The sequence below is a fragment of the Scylla paramamosain genome, chromosome 20 (assembly GCF_035594125.1).
Source record: "Scylla paramamosain isolate STU-SP2022 chromosome 20, ASM3559412v1, whole genome shotgun sequence".
NCBI lineage: Eukaryota > Metazoa > Arthropoda > Malacostraca > Decapoda > Portunidae > Scylla > Scylla paramamosain.
Genome location: NC_087170.1, coordinates 22,237,997 through 22,263,677, shown reverse-complemented (window position 1 = coordinate 22,263,677; position 25,681 = coordinate 22,237,997). Strand labels below are relative to the sequence as shown.

General features: G+C 45.8%; 2 protein-coding genes across 8 annotated transcripts in view; both read left to right on the top strand.

Moving 5' to 3' along the window:
- The window catches only part of LOC135110652 (uncharacterized), a 205,615-nt gene that overhangs the window by 153,581 nt on the left and 26,353 nt on the right, over positions 1-25,681 (top strand). Inside the window, exons 6-8 of one of the 7 annotated variants that reach the window (XM_064023201.1) lie at positions 1,609-1,692; positions 2,032-2,153; positions 23,653-23,748. The exons of 2 other annotated variants lie outside the window; for them this stretch is intronic. In XM_064023201.1, the coding sequence (XP_063879271.1) occupies positions 1,609-1,692; positions 2,032-2,058 (111 nt within the window). In that variant the 3' untranslated portion in view covers positions 2,059-2,153; positions 23,653-23,748. Of the gene's footprint in view, positions 1-1,608; positions 1,693-2,031; positions 2,154-23,652; positions 23,749-25,681 lie in introns of those variants that run through there. 4 more of the 7 variants (XM_064023202.1, XM_064023200.1, XM_064023206.1 and 1 more) reach the window with 4 other exon arrangements.
- Positions 19,389-20,732, top strand: LOC135110783 (uncharacterized). The gene has a single exon (XM_064023384.1). It carries the CDS (start codon positions 19,618-19,620, stop codon positions 20,020-20,022), a length of 405 nt encoding a protein of 134 aa, XP_063879454.1. The 5' UTR covers positions 19,389-19,617; the 3' UTR covers positions 20,023-20,732.

Sequence of the window (25,681 nt, the reverse complement as noted above, 5' to 3'; positions counted from 1 at the left end):
AAGGGAAGAAGAAAACGAGAAGAAAGAAGGGAAGAGTCCAGTCTTATGAATCCTGTCACCCAACCAGCGCTCGTGTCTCAAGCTGGCGACCAATAGGAGGGAAGATCACACAGGAGGTAGGGACAGGAAGCGACAATCGGAGCGGGGTCGTCACTAGGCCATTGGTAACCAGCGGCGGTGGTCAGCACGGCGGTAACGAGAAGGCCGGACCCGAATCGCAAATGAAATGAGCTGAGGAACACGAGAGAGAGAAAAACCGAGGAACTGAGGGAGAGAAAAAGAAAAAGTCACAAATACAGCTACTCACACACATATATACACACACACCTGGAATCTTCGTGGTCCTATTACTCACCTGGAGGCGGACGGGACAGGTGGGGTGCTGAATGCGAAGTGAGAGGAGGAGGAGGAGGAAGAGGACTTGGTAGTAGTGGCGGTCGCGGTGGTGGTGGTGGTGACCTAGGAATGCGAGTGTTGACAGTGAGTGTGCGGACAACATGAAGGAAAGGGAAGGGAGAAGCTAGAGAGAGAGAGAGAGAGAGAGAGAGAGAGAGAGAGAGAGAGAGAGAGAGAGAGAGAGAGAGAGAGAGAGAGAGAGAGAGAGAGAGAGAGAGAGAGAGAGAGAGAGAGAGAGAGAGAGAGAGAGAGAGAGAACATATGGGAATAGAAAAGTGGAAGACAGGTAGAAGTACATGTGGAGAGGAGGAGAGTAGGGGAGAGTGTACAGATAAGAGGAAAGAGAACTACAGGGGGATAGATATAGGGAAATAAGGACTGGATAGGGACGAAAGAACAGAGAGAGAGGAGAGTATATACATAGAGAAAACTGATTGATGGATTGGTTGATTCAATGATTTCCGGATCATGTGATGTAACTGAGATTGAAAGATAAGAGTAGAATTTATCTATCTGTCTGTGTAGCTAGCTATCTACTTATCTATCTATCCTCCTACCTGTGTATGTCTGTCTGTTTACCTGTCTATCTGTCTGTCCGTCTGTGCCATTACTTCGTTCTTATGATGCTGCGTCTGGCAATGTTTTAAGTTATGGCTATAATAAAGAGTAAAAAGTAAATAAAAATAAAAATTTAATTATTCCGGAGAAATCTTGACACAAAATCGATGACACATTTTCAAGACCACATGTCGGAGATCTAATCGTCAATTGCGGAGTGAGTCACCTGAAACTATTGCTTGTTAAGAATAGTGTTAAATATTATAAAGTTCCTGAGAGATTGAGATTTACTAAACTACAGAAAAGTAAAATCATTCCTACATCGTTCCTGTTATGTGGGAATGTTTAAGTCCCTGAAGAAAAAAGAAAAAAAAAAAGAGAGCTCCCAGTCCTCTGTCTTTTACGAATATTGAGAACACACAATGCATAACTAATAGATACGTTACTACAAATACTAATACAAATAAAATAATACAAACATCCTGAAATTATAAAAAAAAAAATCGCAAAACCAAAAACTACGCGAGCGAAAATGACTGGCAGAATAACACTAATGCTTGTCAGAGTTACGTAAATGGCCAGTAATGACTCGTTGCCTCGTTCTGGACACCACCATGCTTGTTTACAGGACCTTTACTTGTTGCTGTGTGCTAGTTACAGGGTGTGGCGGCCGCTGTGGTGGTGCTGGTCCCGCCTCGCTCTGCTGGATCTGAGAATGCTGTGGTGCTTCTGATTGCTGTATGTGTGTGTGTGTGTGTGTTGTATTATACAGGGAATGTGTATATATTTTCAAGTATTATAAAGGATTGTGTGTATATATATTTATTTGTATTTTACAGAGCTTGTGTTTATATTTACCATTGTAGTTGTATTATAAAGACATTGTGTGTATATTTATCTAGCTGTGTTATAAAGGGATTATATGTATATTTATCCATTTGTAGTATACAGGCCCTGAACTACATACATTCGTGTAGCCCAGTTTACATTTGTTCTGTGTATATGTGTATGAGTGTGTAGGCAGATAGGTATAGTTACACACACATCAACACTTCACTCACCCTTCGTGTATTGCAGTGCCACAAGAGACACATCACCAAATGAGCCTACAAGATACAAGTACCCTTGCCTCTTCACCCACAGCGCCCGACACCCTCCCCCGCCCCTCCCATGCAAGGCTCAGGGCGTCCAGGCAGGCGGTGAGTACATCAGATAGCCCGACAGCCCCGTACCTTCCTGTTAAACTAGTGCATTGTTTCAGTGTCTAAGTTAATTATGGAGGCGTTCCGTCATTATTAGTTAGACTGCCGCGGAGAGGACTGACCGTCGTCTGGGGTTGTGGTATGGTCCGTATCTTTGTTTCTTGATCCGTGTCTTGTAAAAGGGAAGGATGTGGTAGTGGTAGTGGTGGTGGTGTTTGGGTGTTGATACTGAACGTTTGGTGTGCGAAAAAGTTTGATATACACATTCCACTAAATTGTTTCAACATTATGACCACATACAGCTTAGTTTCCATCCTTTACATACATACACACACACACACACACACACACACACACACACACACACACACACACACACACACACACACACATGTACCTTTACTTTCCCACATTATGACAATCTCTCCAAAAATGTATTCAATTTGGGAGAACAAAGTGGGCGGGGAGAGGACAACGAAAAGAAGAGAAACCCGTAGGAGGAGGAAGAAGAGGAGAAGAGGAGGGAAGAATGGGTTAAAATTCCTGTCTTCTTTATTAATTTTCATCCATTTTTCTGAGGATAAAGAGATTGTCCCGCCCGCCGCCGCTCGGTCCTTGGGCAGGTGTCCCGTCCCGGCCTCCTCCTCCCTTGTCCCGTCACTATCCTCTTAACCGGACACGTGTAAACATAACCGAACAAAACCCTTTTTTTTATATACCCTTCCCTCCCACCCCTCGTCCCTCTCCTCCCTACTGCGCCCCATCCTTTCCCTCTTTCCCTCCCTTTCCCTTCCTCTCCCTTTCTCTACTTTCGTCTTCTCCCTCCCGCTCTTCCTGCTTGTACTCTCTCTCTCTCTCTCTCTCTCTCTCTCTCTCTCTCTCTCTCTCTCTCTCTCTCTCTGTATATTTATGCTATTATGTGGTCTGTTTTCTCTTTCCCCTCCCCTGTCTCTGTATATCCTCCTCCTCCTCCTCCTCCTCCTCCTCCTCCTCCTCACCATCATCCTCCTCCTCCTCCTCCCCCCACGTCTTTCGTTATCTCTAGTACCTCCTCCTCTCCCTTGAGCCCCATATATCATTTCCCTCCTCGTCTCCTCTTCTCCTTTCTCCCCTCTTCTCTCCTTCCTTCCCTCTCTGTACTTTCCCCTTCCAAGTTTCCTCTCCCAACTAATATATGCTTTCCCCTCTCCATCCCCATCACTGTATCCACTTCCGCGTTTCCCCATCTAACCATCCTCTTTTCCAGTTTTCCCTCCACCCTTCCCTCGTTCTCAGTACTCGCAGGAAAAAAGGGGAAAAAAAGGAAAATGCCTTGAAAGATTCCTCAGTATGACAGCGTTTTTTCCCTACCCATCAGAAGGGACAAAGGGAACATGAAGCTTAGGCAGGCGAGGGGAAGGGGAAGGGGAAGGGGGAGGGGGAGAGCAGGATAGGGTTAGGTTAAGAGGGGGGAAGGGTAAGGGGTAAAGGGAAGGGCGGCGTGGTACCAAAGGGGATCAGAAGACCAAGTTTATCATTATTTTCATTCTTTTTTTCTTCCTTCCGTCATCCCTTGTAATATTTTGCCGATAGAGCAGCATGGCGGTGCGGCCCAAAGGGTGGTGGTGGTGGTGGTGGTGGTGGTGGCGGTGGCCTTAAAGTTTATACTGTATTGATTATAACGGAGGAGGAGGAGGAGGAGGAGGAGGAGGAGGAGGAATGAAAGTTATGATATAATATAAGGTTGTTAAATAAGGCAGTCGAATGACAATAGATTCTTTTATCTTAATTTACCGCAGATTCTCTCTCTCTCTCTCTCTCTCTCTCTCTCTCTCTCTCTCTCTCTCTCTCTCTCTCTCTCTCTCTCCGGTATTAAATCTTTCATATGAAGTAGAAATGAGTCAAATTAATAATGTATAGATACTTCTGAGGAGGTGTGTGTGTGTGTGTATGTGTATGTGTGTATGTGTGTGTGTGTGTTACGAGCTAAATTATCCGTGAGTGCTAAGTGATTTTAAGTGCGATATAGTGTTATAGTGTTAGTAGCCATGATGACTGTGGTTGTAATGAATGCGAATACGTAAAAATGTGATAATTAGTGGAATGTTTATTGCTGAGTTGGAAGTCGTGGTGGTAGCGGTGGTGGTGATGGTGGTGGCGGTGGCGTGAGGTTCCAAGTGTTGATTCTCGCATGTAATTGCTTTTTGTCCTCACTTTTTTTTCTCTCTCTCCGCGGCTGTCAGTTTCATGAGTGGTGGCTGTGGCGGTGGTGGTGACGTGTCCTTGGCGTGGTGGTGGTGGCGGTGGTGGTGCTGGTGTGGTTTTGTTGCTTTTTTGTTGATTTGTTTTGCGGTGGTGATGGCGGTGATAAGAGCGGCGGCAGTGCGGGTGGTGGTTGCAGAGATGATGATGGTGATGACGGCTGGGGTATAGATTGTTGTGATTGGTGTATTTCTCGTGGTGGTGGTGGTGGTGGTGGTGGTGATATAGGCAGTGATAGTAGTGGTGATGATCGTGGTGATGACTTTAATGATTGTACCCTTATTTATGGTGATAGTGGTGAGTAATAATGATGACACTGAGGATAATGATGAGTGCATTGATGAAGAGGTGTGCGTGTGTGTGTGTGTGTGTGTGTGTGTGTGTGTGTGTGTGTGTGTGTGTGTGTGTGTGTGTGTGTGTGTGTGTGTGTGTGTGTGTGTGTGTGTGTGTGCCTGAAGACCACCTAACAAGACAGGACAGTACCAGGGTCAGGATGGACCAGGTGGTGACCGTTCGTGCCTTCCTCTTTCTCCTCCACCGCTCTTCCCCTTCCCTTCCCCCTCCTCCCCAGCCTCCCACCCGGAAGTGAGGCTGAGAGGCGGAAAATGACGAAGATGAGATAAAACAATTAACTCTTTTCCCATCGTCGGCCTCGCTTGTAGCACGTGCGATCCCCACCTCTCCCCTCCCCTCCCTCTCCTCTCTCCTCTCCTCTCCTGCCTCCACCCATTAGGGCTCCGTACCTCATCTTGTCTGGCCCTTACCTGTCCCTTCAGCCCTTCAGGTAACCCTTACTGTTCACGTGACGTATTATTCAGATCTCATTCTTCCTGTTTCGATTTTTTTCTTTTTTTTTCTTTTTTTTTTTTTGTCAGTCCGTTTCACACACACGCGATTTTTTGTTCATTGTCTCATTTAAAGTTTTGTGTTGGTTGTATATTTTGGTTTGTTTTTTTCTGTTTTATGTGCTGTTGATTCTCTCTCTCTCTCTCTCTCTCTCTCTCTCTCTCTCTCTCTCTCTCTCTCTCTCTCTCTCTCTCTCTCTCTCTCTCTCTCTCTCTCTCTCTCTCTCTCTCTCTCTCTCTCTCCCTCAAGCCAAGTGTTTTACCGCTTCCTGTATTTAAAATGTAGTCGATCACGATAAATTTAATTGCTAAGATTTTTTTTCACCATTTTCTTTTTATCTTATTTTAGGATTTTTTCTCTTCCACTTTAGTCTCGCCCGCTGCCGTCCTCACATACATTCAGGCAATGACAATAGAAAAATACGAAAAATAAAGAAAAAAGATAATTCTACTTAGAATGAGGCAGTTTAACCCAAAAATGAATAAATAAGAGGAAAAATACTATATACAAGGGCTAGTTATAGTGTCCCTTGTAGTTTCGATTGCAGTAAATTTGTCCCTATCACTTGTCGCACCGGACTTTAATAGACTGGCACAGTAAGGACGCTATTCCTGCATGTCATGTAAACTTATTTTCCCTGACTTCATATTCACCTGATACGTTATTCCGCGTTTTAAGTGAGGCTCAAATTTTTACATTCTATTTACGTGTGTGTGTGTGTGTGTGTGTGTGTGCATGTGTGCGTGCGCTTCTGCATAATCTTACGACCTCTCTCGTCATAATTAAATTGAAGTGGATCAAAAGTTACGATTGTCTCACTGACTGGTAAACTGAAAGATGACTCACAGTATACGATTGGTCATGGCCTGTAAATGGTGATGTTTTCTTACCTCTCACTATATAGCAGTTGTTAACACATGACTAACGACATTAAAGAAGAAAACAACGTCTGCGCTCATCGTTCACTCTTGTAGTTGTAGTTTTGTAACACGTCACGCTCTGTGGTTCGTCGCGCGTCACTCTTTGTCGGTTCCTTGTTGAGTACAGGCAAGTAGCGTCTGATTAGCAATGAAGATTTTATTCAAATTAGAAGTAATCAGAGCAGGAGGAGGCTATTTAGTGTTAATGAAAGTTAAAGTCGTGTAATTTTCGCATGCACGCACACCCACCCACACACCGACACACGCACACACACACCGACACACGCACACATACATATGTTCTCACTTTCATATCACAGTTAGAATTATCCTGCTCTCCTTCAATTTTCAGCTTTTGCATTTCTTTCAATTTTTCATCTGTCCTTGTGTGTGTGTGTGTGTGTGTGTGTGTGTGTGTGTGTGTGTGTGTATTCACTTTTTTCCTATTATCTTCTGATTTTCCTGTATTTTTAATGATTCTAGTGACAGATTATCAAGTTGTCTACATTATTGACAGGGGAAACACTCTTGAGAACCTGGCTAATCATCTTTGTGGCCTTGGAAAACAGTCGTGGTGGAAGAGCAAAGCCTTCCTGAACATGGGCCTTACAAGTCATGCACAACCCGGTTAGCGCTGCATGTACACGGTCCAGCCACGCACTCTTGATTCATGTACTCCACCGGGGGTCGCACTGCAGTAAATCTTCATATAATCACCCGGAAAACCCTTAATTGCGTGGAAGATAGTAACTTGCAGGTATCAGCCGTTGTTAATGTATTCGTAATTCATCAGCACAGCCAAGTAGTGAGTGGTAGGGAGCAGCGACCCTTCTGCGTGTCTGTGTCCGTAAGTGTCCGTGTTCCCGTGTGTGTGTGTGTGTGTGTGTGTGTGTGTGTGTGTGTCCTTGTGGGTATGTAACTTCGTATGTCTGTTCCCATGTGTTTGTCTCCTGGTGTGTTTGTATCCCTGAGAGAGAGAGAGAGAGAGAGAGAGAGAGAGAGAGAGAGAGAGAGAGAGAGAGAGAGAGAGAGAGAGAGAGAGAGAGAGACAAGAGACAAGACGAGAAGACTAGACCTAACCAGCCAGACAGCGACGCACTCTTAACCACAGTCTCCTGCAGCGAACAAAAACAAGACAGGTAGTAATTACAGGAAGGACAACTCACAGACGGCAGGTGTAAAAGGTCACGTCGAGGCTCCTGCTGGTGCCGTCAAGGTTAGCAGAGTCAGCGAGGGGTCAGGAAAGGCCACGGCTTGCATGAGGTCAGGCCATTCTTTGCTGGTTGGCACGGGGTGACCCAAAATATACCTGGTTCACCTGACTTTCCCTTCCTCATTAAGAGCGAGTTCATGTCTCTCTCTCTCTCTCTCTCTCTCTCTCTCTCTCTCTCTCTCTCTCTCTCTCTCTCTCTCTCTCTCTCTCTCTCTCTCTCTCTCTCTCTCTCTCTCTCTCTCTCTCTCTCTCTCTGCTAAGGGGAAGGAAGGAGGGAAGGGAATAAATGCGAGGATAGACAAGGAAGGGAAGGAGAAAAGGGAATAAATGAGAGGGCAGACAAGGGCTGGAAGAACAATACGGAAGGAAGAGAGAGAGAAAGGAAGGAGAATAAGGTCAGAGAGATAAAGGGGTGCATGAAGGAGAAGGAAGTGAAAGATTAGGGAGAATAGAATACTTGATGAATGCAACAACGCGTGCATAGAAAAAAGAGGGAATAAAAGAGGAGATAGTGAAATATGATATCAGGAAAGAAATAGAATAAAGCAAATATTATATAAGGGAATGGGAGCTGATAAAAAAAAAAAAGGACAGTACGGAAATGGAAATAAGAAAAGATATGAAATAAAAAAGAGAACAGGGAAAAGGAATAACAGATAATAATGAGGAAGTGTAATAACTAATACAAGAAGATATAGAAATTTAAAAAAAGAAATGGGAAAAAAATAAGAGAATAGATAATTTGGAATAAGTTAGGTTGGGAAATAATAGATTTTAAAGAAGGGAAAAGGAAGGAAACAAAGAGAAACTGAGGAGACACAGAGAAAAGTGATAACGTTATGATAGGAGGAAAAAAAAATAATAGCGTAGTAATGAAGACGAAAGGACATACACAGAGAACGTTCAGTAAATAAGTGAAGAAGGGGGAACAGTGGAAATGTTTGAATAAAGAATGGAGAAGGAAAAAAAAGAAAAAGAGGAAGATGGAATGCAGGAAAGCACATAAATTTTCATCCACATCTGTGCTTTGGTAATTAAGAGAGGAAAACTGCGCCAACCTCTTCCTCCTCCTCCTCCTCCTTGCTCTTCCTTAACCTCTTTTTTCTCTTTCACTTTGTCTTCCTCTTCCTTCCTCCTTATCTCTTATTTTTGTTGTTGCTTCTGTTTCTTCTCTTCCTCTTCCTTCTCCTCCCCCGCTTTCCTCTTATTTCTCCATATTTTCTTATTCCTTCTCCTTTTCCTTACTGCTTATTCTTCGTTTGTATATCATATTTTCCTCCCACAATCCTCTCCTCCTCTTCATTCTCCTCCTCCTCCTCCTCCTCCTCCAAGTTCGTGAGTGGAAGAACGGCGCTTGTGTCCCTTTTGCCTGGAGAAGGGGGAGGAAATGCGTGAGGGGAGAACACGTGATGAGGAAAAGTTGATGTGTATATTTTTTAATTACCTTTGATCGAGGGTGACACGTGAGGGGAAAAGAGAATGAGGGGGAAAGTAAGGGTACGTAGATAGTGAAGGAGGAGGTGGAGGAGAACGAGAGAAAGGAGAACGTTAAAGAAAAGGGAAAGGAGAAGGGAAAAGGAAGAACAGGAGGAGGAGGAGGAGGAGAACAGGAAAAAATATAGAAAAATGAGGGAAAGAAAATGAATATATGAGAGAGAGAGAGAGAGAGAGAGAGAGAGAGAGAGAGAGAGAGAGAGAGAGAGAGAGAGAGAGAGAGAATTTTTTCAGCTTAAAGAGAAAGAAAGAGAGGAAAAGAGAACTAATTGAGATGAGAGGAAATGGGAGACGTGGAGAAGGAAATAATGAAGATGAAGAGGACGTGGAAGAATAAAAAGTGGCTGGTAATGGAGTGAAAAGATGAAAAAAGGGGATAAATAGACACGAAAACAGATAATTATGATAACAATGAGTCGCTTTGAATCTGGTGATGATATGAAATTATATAATTGAATATAATACTTGATACTTACCTTAACTTTAACTCTCTCTCTCTCTCTCTCTCTCTCTCTCTCTCTCTCTCTCTCTCTCTCTCTCTCTCTCTCTCTCTCTCTCTCAACTCCTCCTGTTGTTGTTATTGTTGTTTATCATAATTTTCTTTTCTTTTAGTCTTCGTTTTCTTGTTTTCCTTGTTCTTGTTTTTGTTATTCTACTTCTCCTCCTCCTCCTTCTCCTCCTCCTCCTCCTCCTCCTCCTCCTCCTCCTCCTCCTCCTCCTCCTCCTCCTCCTCCTGTCAACTGTACCCATGTCTATCTTGAGCCTCCTTTTACCAACCTGTTCCTCCTCCTCCTCCTCCTCCTCCTCCTCCTCCTCCTCCTCCTCCTCCTCCTCCTCCTCCTCCTTGCCACCCTGCCACCTTCCCTGCCAGTGATAAGAGTTAACAGAAAGATATTAAACACCAGCCTCTGTGACGTAATTGAGGGGCCTGGCTGGCCAATTAGAGCCCCTCCTCGCCCTTCAACGACCAATGAGTGTCTTCGCTCGTCATGCGGAGACCAATCAGTGTCATTTCTCGTCATGCAACTACCAATCAGAGAACTCCTGTGTCACGCCATGCCCAATCACGACCGGGGAGGAGGCAGGTTGGGTGTGGGGAGGTAGAATGGGGTGAAAGATGGAGAGGAGCTTGGTGGAAGGAGGGAGTGATGGGAAGAGGGAAGGAAAGGAGTGCGTAGTTGGACGAAGGGAAATGGAGTGATGAGAATAAGTGAAGGGGAGAGATGGGAGAAGGGAGCATGAAAGGAAGAGGGAGGAAAGGGAGAAAAGTGTGAGGAAGGACTGTGGAGAGATGGAGGGAGGATGCGAGGGAGAGGGAGGGATGGGAGTGTGAAGGGGAAAGTGAAGGAAGAGGGAGAGGTGATCTGAAAAGAGAAAAAATGTGATAGGAATGGAATGGAGGAAGAGAGTGAGAATATTAGAGAATGAGAAGCGAATAATGAAAGTTAGATAAAAAAAAAAATTAGTTTCTTCTTGTTTATTTGATCTGAGGCTTTTACATTATCTCTGTTCCCTTACTTTATATTCTCTCATTTTATATATTTTATCTTGTACTCTTTTGGCTGTCGACTGTCTTATAATTCTTCCTCGTTGTCATATCTATTTTTCTTTAGTCCACTTTCCGGTTTGTTTGTCTCCTTGCGTTACTTCGGTTGACTTGTCTTGCAAATAATTTCGCTTTTCTCTCTTCTTCACATTTATCGTCGTTTTTTCGTTGTGCTTTGTTGTTTATGAATTCACTTTATAGTTATACAATTTGTCTTTTAATCGTAGTGTAGACAGCTGCAGTTCCTACACACACACACACACACACACACACACACACACACACACACACACACACACAAACACACACGTGAAGTCAGTCCATCTTCTTAAGTAAGTGGTGGGGGATGAAAGGTGTCCTTGAAGAAGAGGAGGAGGAGGAGGAGGAGGAGGAGGAGGAGGAGGAGGAGGAGGAGGAGGAGGAGGAAGTGGTAGTAAAGCAAAGAAGAACGATCCTTTTAACTCCCTGTTATATGATGCGTGAAAAGAACAAGATAAAAGTAATGCATAATGAGAAGTAAGGAAGAGAGAAACATAAAAGAATTAGAGGAAAATAAATACACGAGGTTAAAAATTTTCTCTCTCTCTCTCTCTCTCTCTCTCTCTCTCTCTCTCTCTCTCTCTCTCTCTCTCTCTCTCTCTCTCTCCTTCATTTTCCGCATGGAGCACCGGAAGGGGACGGCTCTGAATCGGGAAAATGTTGTCAGTCAAACATAAAGAATCGCTCAGTCAGACGCGTCCCGCCGCCATTCATGCAGTGAGCGGCGAGCGGCGCCCCACATCCTGCCGCGAGTCACAACAGCCGGGCACAGACACATACACTGACCAGCTCCCCTCATGACGCGGTGGTGGGCGGCGGTCAGGGCTGTAATTCTTCAGTTACAGAGAGGAGAGAGAGAGAGAGGGGGAGAGGTGGTGAGGGGTAGAGGGAGAGAGAGAGGGAGAGAGAGGAAGCAACACTCCCTCTCGCGACACTCACCCCTATAAAGATGACGAATCACTTGTCAATCAACTAGTCATTACCACATTTTCTCACAAATAATCGCCGTGTAATTACCAGGCGGGTCAGGACTCTCGCCCCTGCGCAGCGCCGCCCCAAGGTCCAGGCTGGCCTCCCCCGCCCGCCGGAATAATGGCTCGTGTTTTTGTTTTCTCTCATTAGCGTTCTCTCCCTTCGTCAGCTGTGGTGGGTCGCCGGGGAGGAAGGGAAGTGTTTACATGGAAATTTTAACTAAAGTGATGAATATCCTTAAATTGAATAGCTATTATATGCAAATCAGGAGGCAGACACTCACGGGCCTCGCCCCGCCCGCCCCGCGAGACCCACCGCCGGCTGTCGCTGCGGCGGGCGGGAGGCGGCGGCTCTTCACTTCTGCCGCCGACTCACTTTTACTGCTTGTGGTCTTCCATGCCTGTAGCGTGCTGGACAGTGGACTCAGCCAGCACAGCCTCACTGTGATTGGCGACGCTCCCTGCCATAAACCATCCTGATTACAAGAGTACCCTAATGAAGGCACAGGCCAAAGTATTACATTGAAGGAAGGGAGCAGCATAATGAGACGAATGCAGGTTATCATTACTCACTAATTCTGCTCGTCAAGAATATGGCGGAGGTTTGTCGGCTTCTGCTCCTGCGGGATATCACATCCTCCCCCGAGGGCGGCGGCCATCTTGCACACCACGGAGGGCGGTGGCCGTCGCCAATGATAATCCAGTAAAAAGCTTGAACTTGGGGTTCGCAAAAAAAAAAAAAAAAAAAGTGCCGGTCTGCGCGGTGAGGCATTAGCGCGCCGCTGACATCCATCTGGGGATCGGCCGCCTTTACGCCGCTTTTCTTCGTTAATTAAATAAATTCCTCGCCAGACCGTCATTGTGTGTTTTAAATATAAGACAAAACGGGGAGGCGGTGCGGCGTAAATCCCGCCCCCTTTTGTGGGCCGCAGAATCCCGTGGTTTATGCTAAGCGTTCCCTAATGTAGGTTAATGACAATGATAAGTCGGGCGTAATTAGTGGTCTTAGCCGGGGAAGACCTGAGCAGGAGGCCGCTAAGGCTGACGGACGAGACAGCTGCCCGTCCTGTCCTGCCGGCCCTCCTGAGGCAGGCGGTGAAGGGGATCCGATCGCCCTCCACACACTACTGGAAAAAAAAAAGCCATAAAGAGACAAATACACGAAAGCAAGCCTGGAGCTCCGGAAGAACTCAACAAAGTTAAATGTGAACTGAGTAGCACCTTAACACATTCCACCACCGCCTTGTAGTAAACAGTGGAGTGGAGAGGAAGACAAAGGTAGAAAACTATGTCACGAACAGCTAAGGTTACATTCGATGACAAAATTCAGGGGTTTAGTTGTTCCTTTGCGGGACGCGGCAGAAATGAGCTGGGCTGGGTGAGGCGAGGGGAGGCGGCGAAGAGCAAAAGCAGAATACAAGTATCTCCCTGCCGCCGCCACCACCACCGCCGCCCGCTGACAGGATAATGCTGCAAAAAGGTTCGAGATTCCCGGACAAACGAGGGGCTTAGGGGCGTCGCGGGGAAACACTGGGTCATTAGCGCTCGCCATTGTGTACCTTGCTCAGTTTACGAGAGTCCGTCCCCACGCTCGCCGTAAAGAACGGAGCCCAGAGCCGCGCACCGTTTTCTTTGATTGCGTCGGGGGGAGGTGACTGTCTGGGTTACGAGGGAACTTCGCTAAATTTATTCTTCCTCCGCTAGGGGTAAATATATTTTTTTTTTTATTGTTTTTCATTTAGTGTTGCTGGTTTAAGCCACCACCACCACCACCACCACCACCACCACTACTACTACTACTGAAAGAGAAAAAAATCACTGAAAACAATTGCAACATTTATCCATCTCAGTAATAGAAGTCAGATATTAAATACAGGTCTCAATGTTTTGATAATTGGAGTATCGATGGGTGAGCGTGAGCCGCCAGTCATGCCCAAGTGTCTGCCGTGAGAGGGCGTAACGGCTGCAGCGCGCCCACGCCAGTCATAAGGGAGGGTAAAGACCGCCCTGCTGGAGGGAGAGACACGAAGGAGGGAGGGGAAGAGAGTTATGAGAGAGAGGGAGAGAGAGAGAGAGAGAGAGAGAGAGAGAGAGAGAGAGAGAGAGAGAGAGAGAGAGAGAGAAAGGAGTGATACCTGTAATATTACCACTACCTATTCCTCCTCCTCCTCCTCCCCTTCCTCCTCCTACTCCTCCTCTTTGATCTCTAAGGGTACATTACAAGAAAGCTGTAGCCCGCTCTCTCTCTCTCTCTCTCTCTCTCTCTCTCTCTCTCTCTCTCTCTCTCTCTCTCTCTCTCTCTCTCTCTCTCTCTCTCTCTCTCTCTCTCTCTCCGTAGGTAAATCTGTAATTCATAATAAAGGAAAGATTCAGTAGTTGTTGTTGTTGCTGCTCGTCTTCTTTTTCTTCTTCTACTCCTCCTCCTCGTCCTCCTCCTCCTCCTCCTCCTCCTCCTCCTCCTCCTCCTCCTCCTCCTCCTCCTCCATTAACACCCCTCCTTCCCCCTCTCTCGTTCCCACATTCATCATCCACTCTCCCTCCTTCACGCCCCTCCATGTACTCGTCACGCCCTCTCTTCCTCTCCTCCTCCTCCTGCTCCTCCTCTCATTTTCCATTAATTTCAACAGTATATCTTTATTCTGAGCCTTTTTTTTTTTTTCCATTTCTACCTCATTTCACTCCTCACCTTCCTCTTCTACCTCTTTTTATCTTTACTTTTTTTTTACTCCGTGTTTGTTATTATCACAAATATTATATACGTCCAACACGGATTCTCTCTCTCTCTCTCTCTCTCTCTCTCTCTCTCTCTCTCTCTCTCTCTCTCTCTCTCTCTCTCTCGCATGTCGAGCCGTATTTTCCTCCAGGTGTTCTCCGCGTCATCACTCAGACACCTGGATGCTTAGAATACGGTAGGAGGAGGAGGAGGAGGAGGAGGAGGAGGAGAAGGAGAAGAAGGAGAAGGAGAAGAGGAGGAGGAGGAGGAGAGGGACGGACTAGAGACTAAAATAAAAGTACTAAGAGTGTTGAAGAAGAAAACTTGGGAGAAGAAGAGGAAGAATGAAAAAAACATATTATAAGAGTAGAGGGAGGGAAAAGAGAGACGTGGTGGGGGGAAGTAGCCTCTCTAAATGGGGCGAGGGAAAGAAGATGGTGAAAGTAAGAGTAGTTGGGAAGGAAAAGAAGAGGAGGAATAAGGAAAAAAAGCGAGACACTGAAATTGGGAAGAGGAAATGGGGAAGTAAAAGCCAAGAGAAAGAGAGAGAGGGAGAAGATAGAACGCTAGAAGGAACAGGGGGAGGAAGAAGAGGAGGAGGAGGAGGAGGAGGAGGAGGAGGTCGATGGGAAGAACAGTAAAGGAAGAAAGGGCTGTGAGGGAAGAGCAGGAAAGAGGAGGAGGAGGAGAAAAGGAGAGGGAAGGTCTCGTGCCGTGGGAGAGGAGTTGTCTGACGTAAACACAATCTATGTCTTAGGGTCAGTAGCGAGGGAGAGTTTAGGGTCACTATATCTTCCTCCTCCTCCTCCTCCTCCTCCTCCTCCTCCTCCTCCTCCTCCTCGTACCCTTCCTCTTCCTCCACCGCGTCTGGTTTCTCTGTTCTTGTACATTTTCTTGTTTTTGGACCTCTCTCTCTCTCTCTCTCTCTCTCTCTCTCTCTCTCTCTCTCTCTCTCTCTCTCTCTCTCTCTCTCTCTCTCTCTCTCATCCTTATTTTGACTCTAGGGTTTTGAAAATCACTTGATAGGAAGAGGAGATGTCTTTTTCAGTGCCTCCTCCTCCTCCTCCTCCTCCTCCCTCCTCCTCCTCCTCCTCCTCCTCCTCGAATGCCAAATGACGTGCTTCTTATCGCCATGAGCGCCGTGTCAACTCCTTTCCTTTTCCTTCTCTTCGTTTATTCAATTCCTCCCTTCTATTCCGTCGATCCTTCCTCCCTTCTTCCTCTCCTGCTTCCGGTACAGATGCCCCTTAGAGATAAAAATTGTTCCTCCGATTCCCTCCAAGGCAGACTCCTCTCTCTCTCTCTCTCTCTCTCTCTCTCTCTCTCTCTCTCTCTCTCTCTCTCGCTTGCAATGGTTCTTTAACTTGATTTGTTTTACCGTAGATTTTCCTGCACTTCATGAGAGAGAGAGAGAGAGAGAGAGAGAGAGGGGGGGGTGGAACACAATAAGAAAACACACACACACACACACACACACACACACACACACACACACACACACACACACAGCCAGGGAGCCAAGGGTCGGGACACGTTCTGGACCACACAAAACTTCGCCCCACAAGACGTCGGACATTGGTCAGGGGGAGAGTAGGTGAGGGAGAGGTGAGGGAGAGGGAGCAGAGGGGAGACGAAGAGCAGGGAGGGGAGGGAAGACCCGGATGTCAGCAAAGACTTACCCCACAACACTACAATGCCGCTCTTATTCTTCCACTACATAAGAGCGGTGTTTGCCTGCCGCGGGAGGAAGATAAGACCACGACAACTTGACAGGGCGAAGAGACTGCCATTAACAAAGGTGTTCGCTTCGTCTCGACCTCGCCTTCGTCAGATAGCAAGAGTCTCAGTACAAGTTTTCATGCGCTGTGTGGGTCGTTCGGGTCTTCTGCGGGTCTCGTGGGTGTCTGTGTGGGTTGGTGTGGTGGTGGTCGTGGTGGCGTGTGTTGCAGTGGAGGTTTAGGCGCAGGGAAGGCGTGTGTGGGGGTCGGGAGGGCGTGTTGATAAGGCTGGGGCAGGGCAGTGTGGCCATTCTTCACGACCCCGTAAAGTGTGACAGTCTCTCGTGTGTGTGTGTGTGTGTGTGTGTGTGTGTGTGTGTGTGTGTGTGTGTGTGTTATTCCCTCTTATAACACACACACACACACACACACACACTCACACTCCTTTTCATAATATTGCCACATAAATAGTTAAATGTATCCAACAAATTCCTCAGTAGGAGTCTATGTACAGTACCTCCCTCCTTACGATCACACCGCACGTCCTTCTAACCAAAGCGCAACTTAGAGGCTCTTTATACTTTGCACGTCTACTCAATTGTTCCCCGCGATATTAGGTAAGTGTCTTTACCTAAGCAACACTCCGAATTTGTGACTTTTCCCAAGCAAGGTGTGGGGCAGCATATGGTTCAGTGTTCTTTGGTAATATTAAACCACTTACTCTTAAACGCTTTGTTCTTCCGTATGTATTATTTTCAAAGGCCGCAGGTGATTGTTTGTGGTTCTCATGGGTGTCTTTCCAATTGGTAATGCAGAGTGGTTGTTAAAGTGTCACTAGAATCATGAAAACACATTTGGAAACCCGAGTCATTGTGGTCGTGATGGTGCATTGTGATGGTGGTGATGGTAGTGATGGTGGTTCCCTCTCAATAAAGCCACGAATACAATAAACTTCCTCCTTCGTTCGCTTAGCACCTGTGTTGTTCCTAATTACTGTAAGCATAGGATGGCGCACCTGATCCGCCCCCAAAGCCCTGACCCCCAAGGACACATCCCCCTCCCCCTTCCCTCACTCCTCTCGCCCCCGTTCTCTGTCACCCCTACCGGCTCCCTTCGCCCCCTCGACGCAAAGGTCCTGGGGCAAAAATTAGGGGAAGTCCATTTTGGCTTTCGCTTATTTTTGTGGAGAAAACTTGACTGCTGGCGAACAAAACGTGGCCCCTACACACACACACACACACACACACACACACACACTAAAACTATCATTTGCTATGTATATTTTTTTTCGTTTTTTTTTTTATGCATGTAAGAAAAGATTTTAAAAGGGGATACAAAAAGCGGCCTGAAAAGTCTTCTTCATCCGGGGACAGCTGACGTCAATATTCCGTAGCGAGTTCTGGAAAGTAAAAGACATGTTTTTCTTTCCTATAGAAAAAAATTGAAAAAAAAAATTCCACTTTCTCCTTTTTTTCTTATTATTTGTTTGCTTTACTTTTTTTCACAAACACTTCCCTTTCTCTTTCCTTCCCATTGTCCCCTCCGCCCCTCCGCTCAGTCCTCCCCTCCCAGCCTCCCTAGCCTCCCTCTCCTCCCTGCCTCCCTCTCTGTGTCCGCCCTTTGCGTCGCTTCCTCGTAATTAACAGAATTTACTCAATCATTTTTCTACAAGAGTCTCGCGGAGGTCCATTTTTCACGGGAGGGAACTTGCCGCGAGCAAATGGATAATATTTTGACCTCAGTAAGGAAGAGGGGGAGGAAGAAGAGAAGGAAGAAGTGGTCGTCGCGGAGTTGGCGAAGGAAAGGCCGAGAGAGATTGAGGTGAAAGAAATGAGAAGGTAAAGGTGCGGCAGGGAATTTTGACCTCACTGAGAAATGGAGGAATGAAGATGAGCAAGGAGGTAGAACTCGAAGGAAAGGAAAAAAAAAAAAAGAAAACTGGACCCAGAAAGACCAGAACGACTAAATAGCAGAATTCTGTGGAAGAGAAACCAAGTAGAAACTGCGGAAGAGATAAGGAAGGGTAAGATTTCCAACATGCACTGAAGACACATTATGAAGCTAGCGAATCCTTAGAACACAAGGCAAAGGGAGACAAGGCGGAGGAGGAAGAATACAAGAATACAAAGGAAAAACCAAGCTGCCTCAAACATGCTGGTCTTAACAAGGCTATTTATAGAAGGTACAAGAATTTTATCATATGATAGACTAGTAAGAAAACAGGAGGGCGAGACGAAGCCTGACAAACAATAAAACAGTAACAGAGAGAGAGAGAGAGAGAGAGAGAGAGAGAGAGAGAGAGAGAGAGAGAGAGAGAGAGAGAGAGAGAGAGAGAGAGAGAGAGAGAGAGAGAGAGAGAGAGAGAGAGAGAGAACAGGCACAAAATGACCGGCCCCTCCCACATCCATCATCATCATGGCGGGCAGGGGCAGGAGGCACCAGACCCGTGCACCGCTTTTTGTCTCAGTGGACGGCGCACGACTGGCTCTAACGACCTGCCGCACATCACTGGGTTATGGCGCGTCCCGGCGACAGTTCAACGTGGTCATGAATTCCGCGACTGTGTTTTTTCGAATATAAACTATTACAGCCAGTGCCGCTAACGCATGTTTTAAGTAACTGGTAAATGGAATGGTGGATTATTGCAAGGTGGATGGTCTGAGCTGTTACACTTATTTTTTTTTTTTCATGTAGGAGGGACACTGGCCAAGGACAACAAAAAATCCAATAAAAAAAGAGCCCGCTGAGATGCCAGTCCCAATGCTTTACATATTGGAGTATTTTTGGTGATGGTTTTATTTTCATCATCATCAGCGTCTCACATTTCATTACAGGAGAAAGACCTCCCCCAGCCTCCTCCAATCATATCGAATGCTCGTCTTTTTTCAGGCCACCACAAAGGAAATCTTACTTTGTTAGGAATCTTACTTTATTCAAAAGTAAAAGGAGAGTCGCGTGAGGTTCCTAAAAGCTAAAGTGTACCTATAACATCACTGAGCCCCGATATTACGTTGCTACAACTATTGTTACTACTACTGCAAGTCTCTTAAAAAGTCTGCCTCCCTTACATTACATATATAACATATATTACATATATACATTCCCACTCGTATAGTGATATCAGTGTTTTATACCATTTAGTCGATAACCATGGCTGCTCTTATGATTCCCCCCTTGCCGTGAAACTCCCGTGATGCTCATCGCGTGAAAAACACAACAAAGTGACTCCCATCCCGCAGACACGACCACCCAAACCCTGGCTCTCCTCAATCTCTCCTCGCACGCTTGTCCTCTTCCCCTCCCGTCCCCTCCCGCGCCGGACACTAACACCAGCCTGAAGTAATGGGAATCGTGAGGCTTAACCTTTCAAGATGTTATCGACGTCCCCTGAGAGGACAGCCCAGCACGACTCCTTAGGCACAACCTGCTGGCCGCGTCCCCGTGCCGCATCTTGATCAACTAAGAAGATAACCTAGATGAAATGATTGCATAGACAACTTTGCAAGATATAGTTTGATATTGAAAAAATGAATAGATGAATTGTGATGAACCAGTATCTCTTATCACGATTATTTTTCTCTCTTGATTGGAAGTTTTTTTTTTTTTCTTTACTCAAGCTCATCCTTCTACAGCTTGCAAGTTCCTCTTTCGTCAAAATAATCCAGTCTAATTTTTTCATCAAATACCCGAGAGTTTGAGGACTTAGCTATTCTGAACATTATTGTGTCAGGTTGTATTCCTGAGAATCCCAAAGACAGCGATGACTGGCGAGAGCGAAGACAAGGAATTGGTGGGTGAGGGCGCCTTTGGCTTGGTGCACCGGACTGTATACGAAGATCAGGACGCCGTGGTGAAGGTGCCCCGTCTTGGTGACTTCTTCGCATCACATTTCCGGCACGAGGCGCAGGTTCTGCGGCATCTTGATGGGGCAGGCAGGGCGCCGTGCCTGCTCCACCTGGGGCCGCCAGAGGACCCCAGGATCTTCATGACCAACGCTGGCTCCACGACCCTGCAGGACCTGCTGGACGAGGCGGCACTGGACGAGCAGGGCGTGGTGCAGGTGGTGCTGAGTGTTGCCCTGAGGGTACAAGAGGTGCACGCCAAGGGTGTGGTGCACAACGACCTTAAGGCAGACAATGTGATGGTGAGCGCCGCCCGCGACTAGAGCGGCCTGCACGAGGTCAGCCTCATTGACTTCGGCCTCAGCACGTTCATGGGGGAGGTGGAGCGGCCAGAGTTTGATCTACATGAATCGTACGGTAATTGTTCAGTGATGTTCGAGGAAGGTGATCCAGCCAACGACGTGCTGGACCTCGGCAGTATGCTGAAGGAGGCACTGGACGAAGTGTGCTGCCTGGGGAGCGAAGAGGCACTTGGCGGCGCCCTTGGCACTCTGATAGAAGCCATGACGTGCGAGTGTCCCTCAGACCGGCCAGGCATCGGGGAAGTCATTCTTTCCTTGCAGGTCCTCGTGGGACACGGCACGCCTTGATGCTGCCGTGTGCAACGAAAAAGAGAAAAAATTCATTTACCGTGTCAAAAACCTCCTGTCCTTTAAGATCAACGTAAATGTAATGTAAAAGAAATATGAGAGTGAATAACACGTAAAGATAACGAAAAACAAATCTAAAGTACGAAAATGAAAGTAAATAAAAAAAAAGCGTTAAGTTATATATCTACAGGAAACGGGGGAAACATATAGAGATGAGTAATAGATAGTTACTGGAATAAATCAAAGACGCAGAGATGAACTTTGTGAAATGCAATGTCGCTTCTCCAACTACTTCCGACATTCACAAAGTCCGTGTGGGTGTTCACTACGGATTGGATGGAAGTTTGGAAATTGCTTATTTATCTGCACGGGAATAGCATTTTCTTGCATATAATGTGCCTTTAATTGCTACATACTTGAGAGAGAGAGAGAGAGAGAGAGAGAGAGAGAGAGAGAGAGAGAGAGAGAGAGAGAGAGAGAGAGAGAATATGTAAATGTAAAGGAAGAAACGAAGATGAAAGGTGTTTGTGGAAGAAGAAAATAGACGATAAAGAAGGGAAAAAAAAGGTTGTTGTTGTTGTTGTTGTTGGTGGTGGTGGGGGTGGGGGTGGGGGTGGGGGTGGGGATGTTGAAGGAAAGAAGAGGACGAGTGTTATAAATGGATGTATGGGTGAAAAGTGATCGTTCTTTTGTCTTCCCTTTTCCTCCTTTATTCCTGTCTCTTTACCTTCTCTGCGTCATCCATTGCCTCCTCCTTCACTACTTTTCACATTTACATATTTTCCTTCTTCCGCTTTCCTCTCTCTCTCTCTCTCTCTCTCTCTCTCTCTCTCTCTCTCTCTCTCTCTCTCTCTCTCTCTCTCTCTCTCTCTCTCTCTCTCTCTCTCATCCCAGGCGGAGTGGATGAAAAATCGCGGTATAGATGCAGCCTCGCCCCGGACGCACCCCTTTAATGTTGATCCATTCGTCTCCCGGTTGGGGTTGGATCCCCTAAATGGCCGCCTCACCTGGAGTTGGAGCCTTTGTGTGCTGTGTTAGTGCTCCCGTCTCTTGTTTATATATATATATATATATATATATATATATATATATATATATATATATATATATATATATATATATATATATATATATATATATATATATATATACACACACACACACACACACTCACACGCGGGCGCGCGCGCGCGCGCCATGTGCTTCAAAAATGAGTCGCTTGGTCCTGTGCGACGCCCCGGGAGTTTATTACGTGGCAGTATCGGAACAAATGAACGCTGGATCCCTCTTGCCAGCCCTGCCGCCCTCACTTAATTAAATTCGTGCCTGTTATATATATATATATATATATATATATATATATATATATATATATATATATATATATATATATATATATATATATATATATATATATATATATATATATATATATATATATATATAAAATAAAACACACACACACACACACACACACACACACACACACACACACACACACACACACACAGTTGGTATTGTTTTGCATTCAGCCACATTCACAAAGGATGATGTGCCTTTACACGACTCGTCCTTTGTCACTGGCCACAGGTCGCAAAGCATCGCTCTGTCATGCACAACCTGCCTGTCAAGTCCTGCATTTCCCAGTCTTTCCTCTGAACCTGCTGTCCTGTCTCCACGGCCTGCTCTGCGGTAGTCTATCCACCACTCATTCAGAATGCTGCCTTGCCCCGTGCAGTGTTTCTTGCCCTCCGCGGATGGCCAGACGAACGCAATCTGCCATCCTGCATTTTTCAGTGATACATACATAAAGCATGGCCTTATATTACCCCGGCTGAACATCAGATATGACCACAATCCTCAAGATCCTACCGGCGTGTGCTCATCCCGCTCCGTGTACAGAGGGCGGGGGAGGGAGGGATCGAGAAAAAGAGAGAGAGAGAAGGGGTAGGCGGTAAAGGGCAGGATCGGAAAGCTTTTGTTTGCATCCCGGCGGAAAAGAATCAACATGGATATCTTGAACCAGTGTGGAATATTAGTTTTAGAAGATCACACCCCACACAGCCTGCAGATCCCCTCGCTGCTTGGCGGGTTGTGAGGCAAAGACGAGGCGTGATCCCCAGTATGTGAGCGAGAGAGAGAGAGAGAGAGAGAGAGAGAGAGAGAGAGAGAGAGAGAGAGAGAGAGAGAGAGAGAATACTTTGTGTGTGTGTGTGTGTGTGTGTGTGTGTGTGCTCGCGTCTTAAAGCTGGGGTGTCGCTTGCCTCTCCTCACTGTTGACATGACACGCCGCGCCAAGATTGCACGTCTGAATATTGCAGTGTCCTCTCGCGGCGCCCGAGGGAAGCTGCCTCGCGTGTGTTGCCGGTGCTGCGCGGTGTTGCAAGCATCTGGGAGTGTTGCAGAGAGAGAGAGAGAGAGAGAGAGAGAGAGAGAGAGAGAGAGAGAGAGAGAGAGAGCTTTGTTTGTGCTTGTGTATGTTATTTCATACGAGTGTTGCAAGTTTTCTTAATGGTGTTGCGAATGATTATATTTTTTGTGCTATTTATGCATGTACGTATACTTAAAAGTTTCACGTGTGTGTGTGTGTGTGTGTGTGTGTGTGTGTGTGTGTGTGTGAATGTAGTACGCATTTTCCTTTATGTTTTTTCTCTTTTTCCCACTTTTTTTCTATCCCTCTCTCCGCTTCGTCCCTTCCTAAACCTCCTCTCCAGTTCAGTTTCTCCTCTCCTTCTTTTCTTCCCTTCTTAAAACTATACTTTTACTTCCGGGAATAAAAAAAAAAAATGAAAGAAAAATCCATCAAAAAAAAAAAAAAAAGATGGAAAGAAATTAGTCCATTCTCCTAAAACTGTTATTTTCATGAAAACGTCAAAAACAGAACAACCACGCCAAGGTGTCTGAAAATACACACACACACACACACACACACACACACACACACACACACACACGGAAAATAAGAAACAGACTGATAGCTTTTAGTCTCTCTCTTTTTTTTTTATTTTCGTCTTTTTAGTCTCTCTTTTTTTATTTTCGTCTTTTTCTCAACAGTTTTCTTCCTTACTTCGATTCATTCTATTCTTTCGTTTCCTCCTTTCCTTTTCCCATTTATTCCCCTTCACATCACCCCACCCTCTCTCTCTCTCTCTCTCTCTCTCTCTCTCTCTCTCTCTCTCTCTCTCTCTCTCTCTCTCTCTCTCTCTCTCTCTCTCTCTCTCTCTCTCTCTCTCTCTCTCCACTGAGACTCCCAGGGATTTATTCTCTCCCTCTCTCCCTCTCTCTCCCTCCGCTCCCTTTTAGAGGCTGACAGATGCTGAGAGAGTGGGAGGAGGAAGAGGATTGGCCAGGAGGAGGAGCGGAGGAGGAGGAGGAGGAGGAGGAGGAGGATACGAGAGGTGAGAAAGAGAAAAGAGGTGGAAGAGGAGGAGGAGAAGGAGAAGGAGGAGGAGGAGGAGGAGGAGGAGCAGCAGAAGCAGTGGTTGCGAAGCAGGGAAATATTGAGTTTTGGTAGTTGTGATGGTGGTAGTAGTAGTAGTAGTAGCAGTAGTAGCAGTAGCAGTAGTGGTGGTGGTGGTCATTTTTGTTACTTTGATGTTGGTAGATAGTGGTCATGAAAAGAAAGCTGTTGTCACAGTAACAGTAACAACAATAATTATAGTAGTAGCAACAGTAGTAGTAGTAGTAGTAGTAGTAGTTGAAGTGGTGATGGTGGTGGCGGCAGCAGTGTACAGCGAGTAAGAAAAGCAAATAAATAAATGAAGTAAATAATAACTAAACAAACCTCCAATGCAAATTACATGCTCTACAAATAACGTAAATTAAACTTTTTGCACTTTTTTTCAAACATTAGTCTTCTTACTTTCCTATTTATGTAATGTTATTTTTCTATCTTATTTTCATCTCATTTTCTTCTTTTCTTCCTATTCTCGTGTACTTTTCTTTCTTCTCTCAGTTACCAGGTTCATTTACTTATCATCTCACCTTGTGTCTCTTTTTTCACGGTATCACCTCATATCTTTCTCCTTTTTCTCCATCTTTTGCAAATTCTGCCATTCTTAACCCTCCTTTGTTTCCTCCTATTCATTATCTCCACGTATTTTCCTCCATATACCCTCATTCCGTCCCTCTTCTTATCTCCTCCTCCCTCTCACCTCTTTATTTATACTTCCATCTTTTTTATTTCTCCTTCCGTTCTCGCTCTCCTCACCACCGCTTCCTTTTTTTCCCGCTTCCCTTCGTAAAGGAATTTACCTGACTGTTGACTCACCTTTTGTACCTGTAATTAAGCTTGTTTATGGCGGGGCGCGGGCTTCCTTTGTCCTCTGCGGTGTTGATTCAGGTAGGTCTGGGTCCCCGGTAGTTCAACAAACAAGGTAAACACAAACAAACACACAGCTACCCATGTACACGTCAAGAGGAGTGAAGGAAGGAAGACAATGGTGCCTCTTTGCGGTCCTGCTTTCTCTCCTGTTTGTTTCCGTGTCTTTGTATCACATTGGGATCGTTTTCGAGAAGAGGAGATTTGAGTGGTCTTCCTCGTAACTGATTTGTTCTCGTAACTTTCAACCCGGTAGTTCTGCTGGGGTGGTGGTGGTGATGGTGGTGGTGATAGTAGTAGTAATAGTAGTAGTTCTATTTTTTGAGATTACAAAGATTACACCACTAATCCATACTAGTTATAATAAAGAAAACTAATAACAGTAAAGAATAAATAAATAAAATAGAGAGGGTAAGGGGAAGAAGATGTAACGTACAAGTATTTTATTATTTCCGTAAGTTTTCGTACGATACAAGAAACTCGTAAAATGTTATCACGCAGCTGAATATTTATCATGCCATTTAGTTGCTTCTGTAGTCGTTTTATTTAATACCAGACACATTTTTCTTCACTCGTCTGATATTTGATAAACGGAGGTGTTTGTTTCGTGTTGTCAGTGTTTGTTTTGGCGAGGGAAATTTTCGCCCTTCGCTTTGAGTTTAAGAATCTTCGTTCCTTTAAGTAATTTTACGGGTCGAGTTTCAGGGCGGTCATTAGGACGGCTCTCACTGTCTCTTGTGCCGCCACCGCCATCTTTACTGGTGATGGAACTCTCTCTCTCTCTCTCTCTCTCTCTCTCTCTCTCTCTCTCTCTCTCTCTCTCTCTCTCTCTCTCTCTCTCTCTCTCTCTTTTTAAGTTTATTCTATTTGAGGGGATCAAGTCTAATCTTATTGGCCGTAAAAGTCGGTTTACTTATTATATCTTGTAAGTTACGCGCCGAGCTGCTTTATAATCCCCCTCCCCCCGTGCCCCGCGCCCCCTCTGCCTCTCCCCGGCGTCCCCCCAGCGAG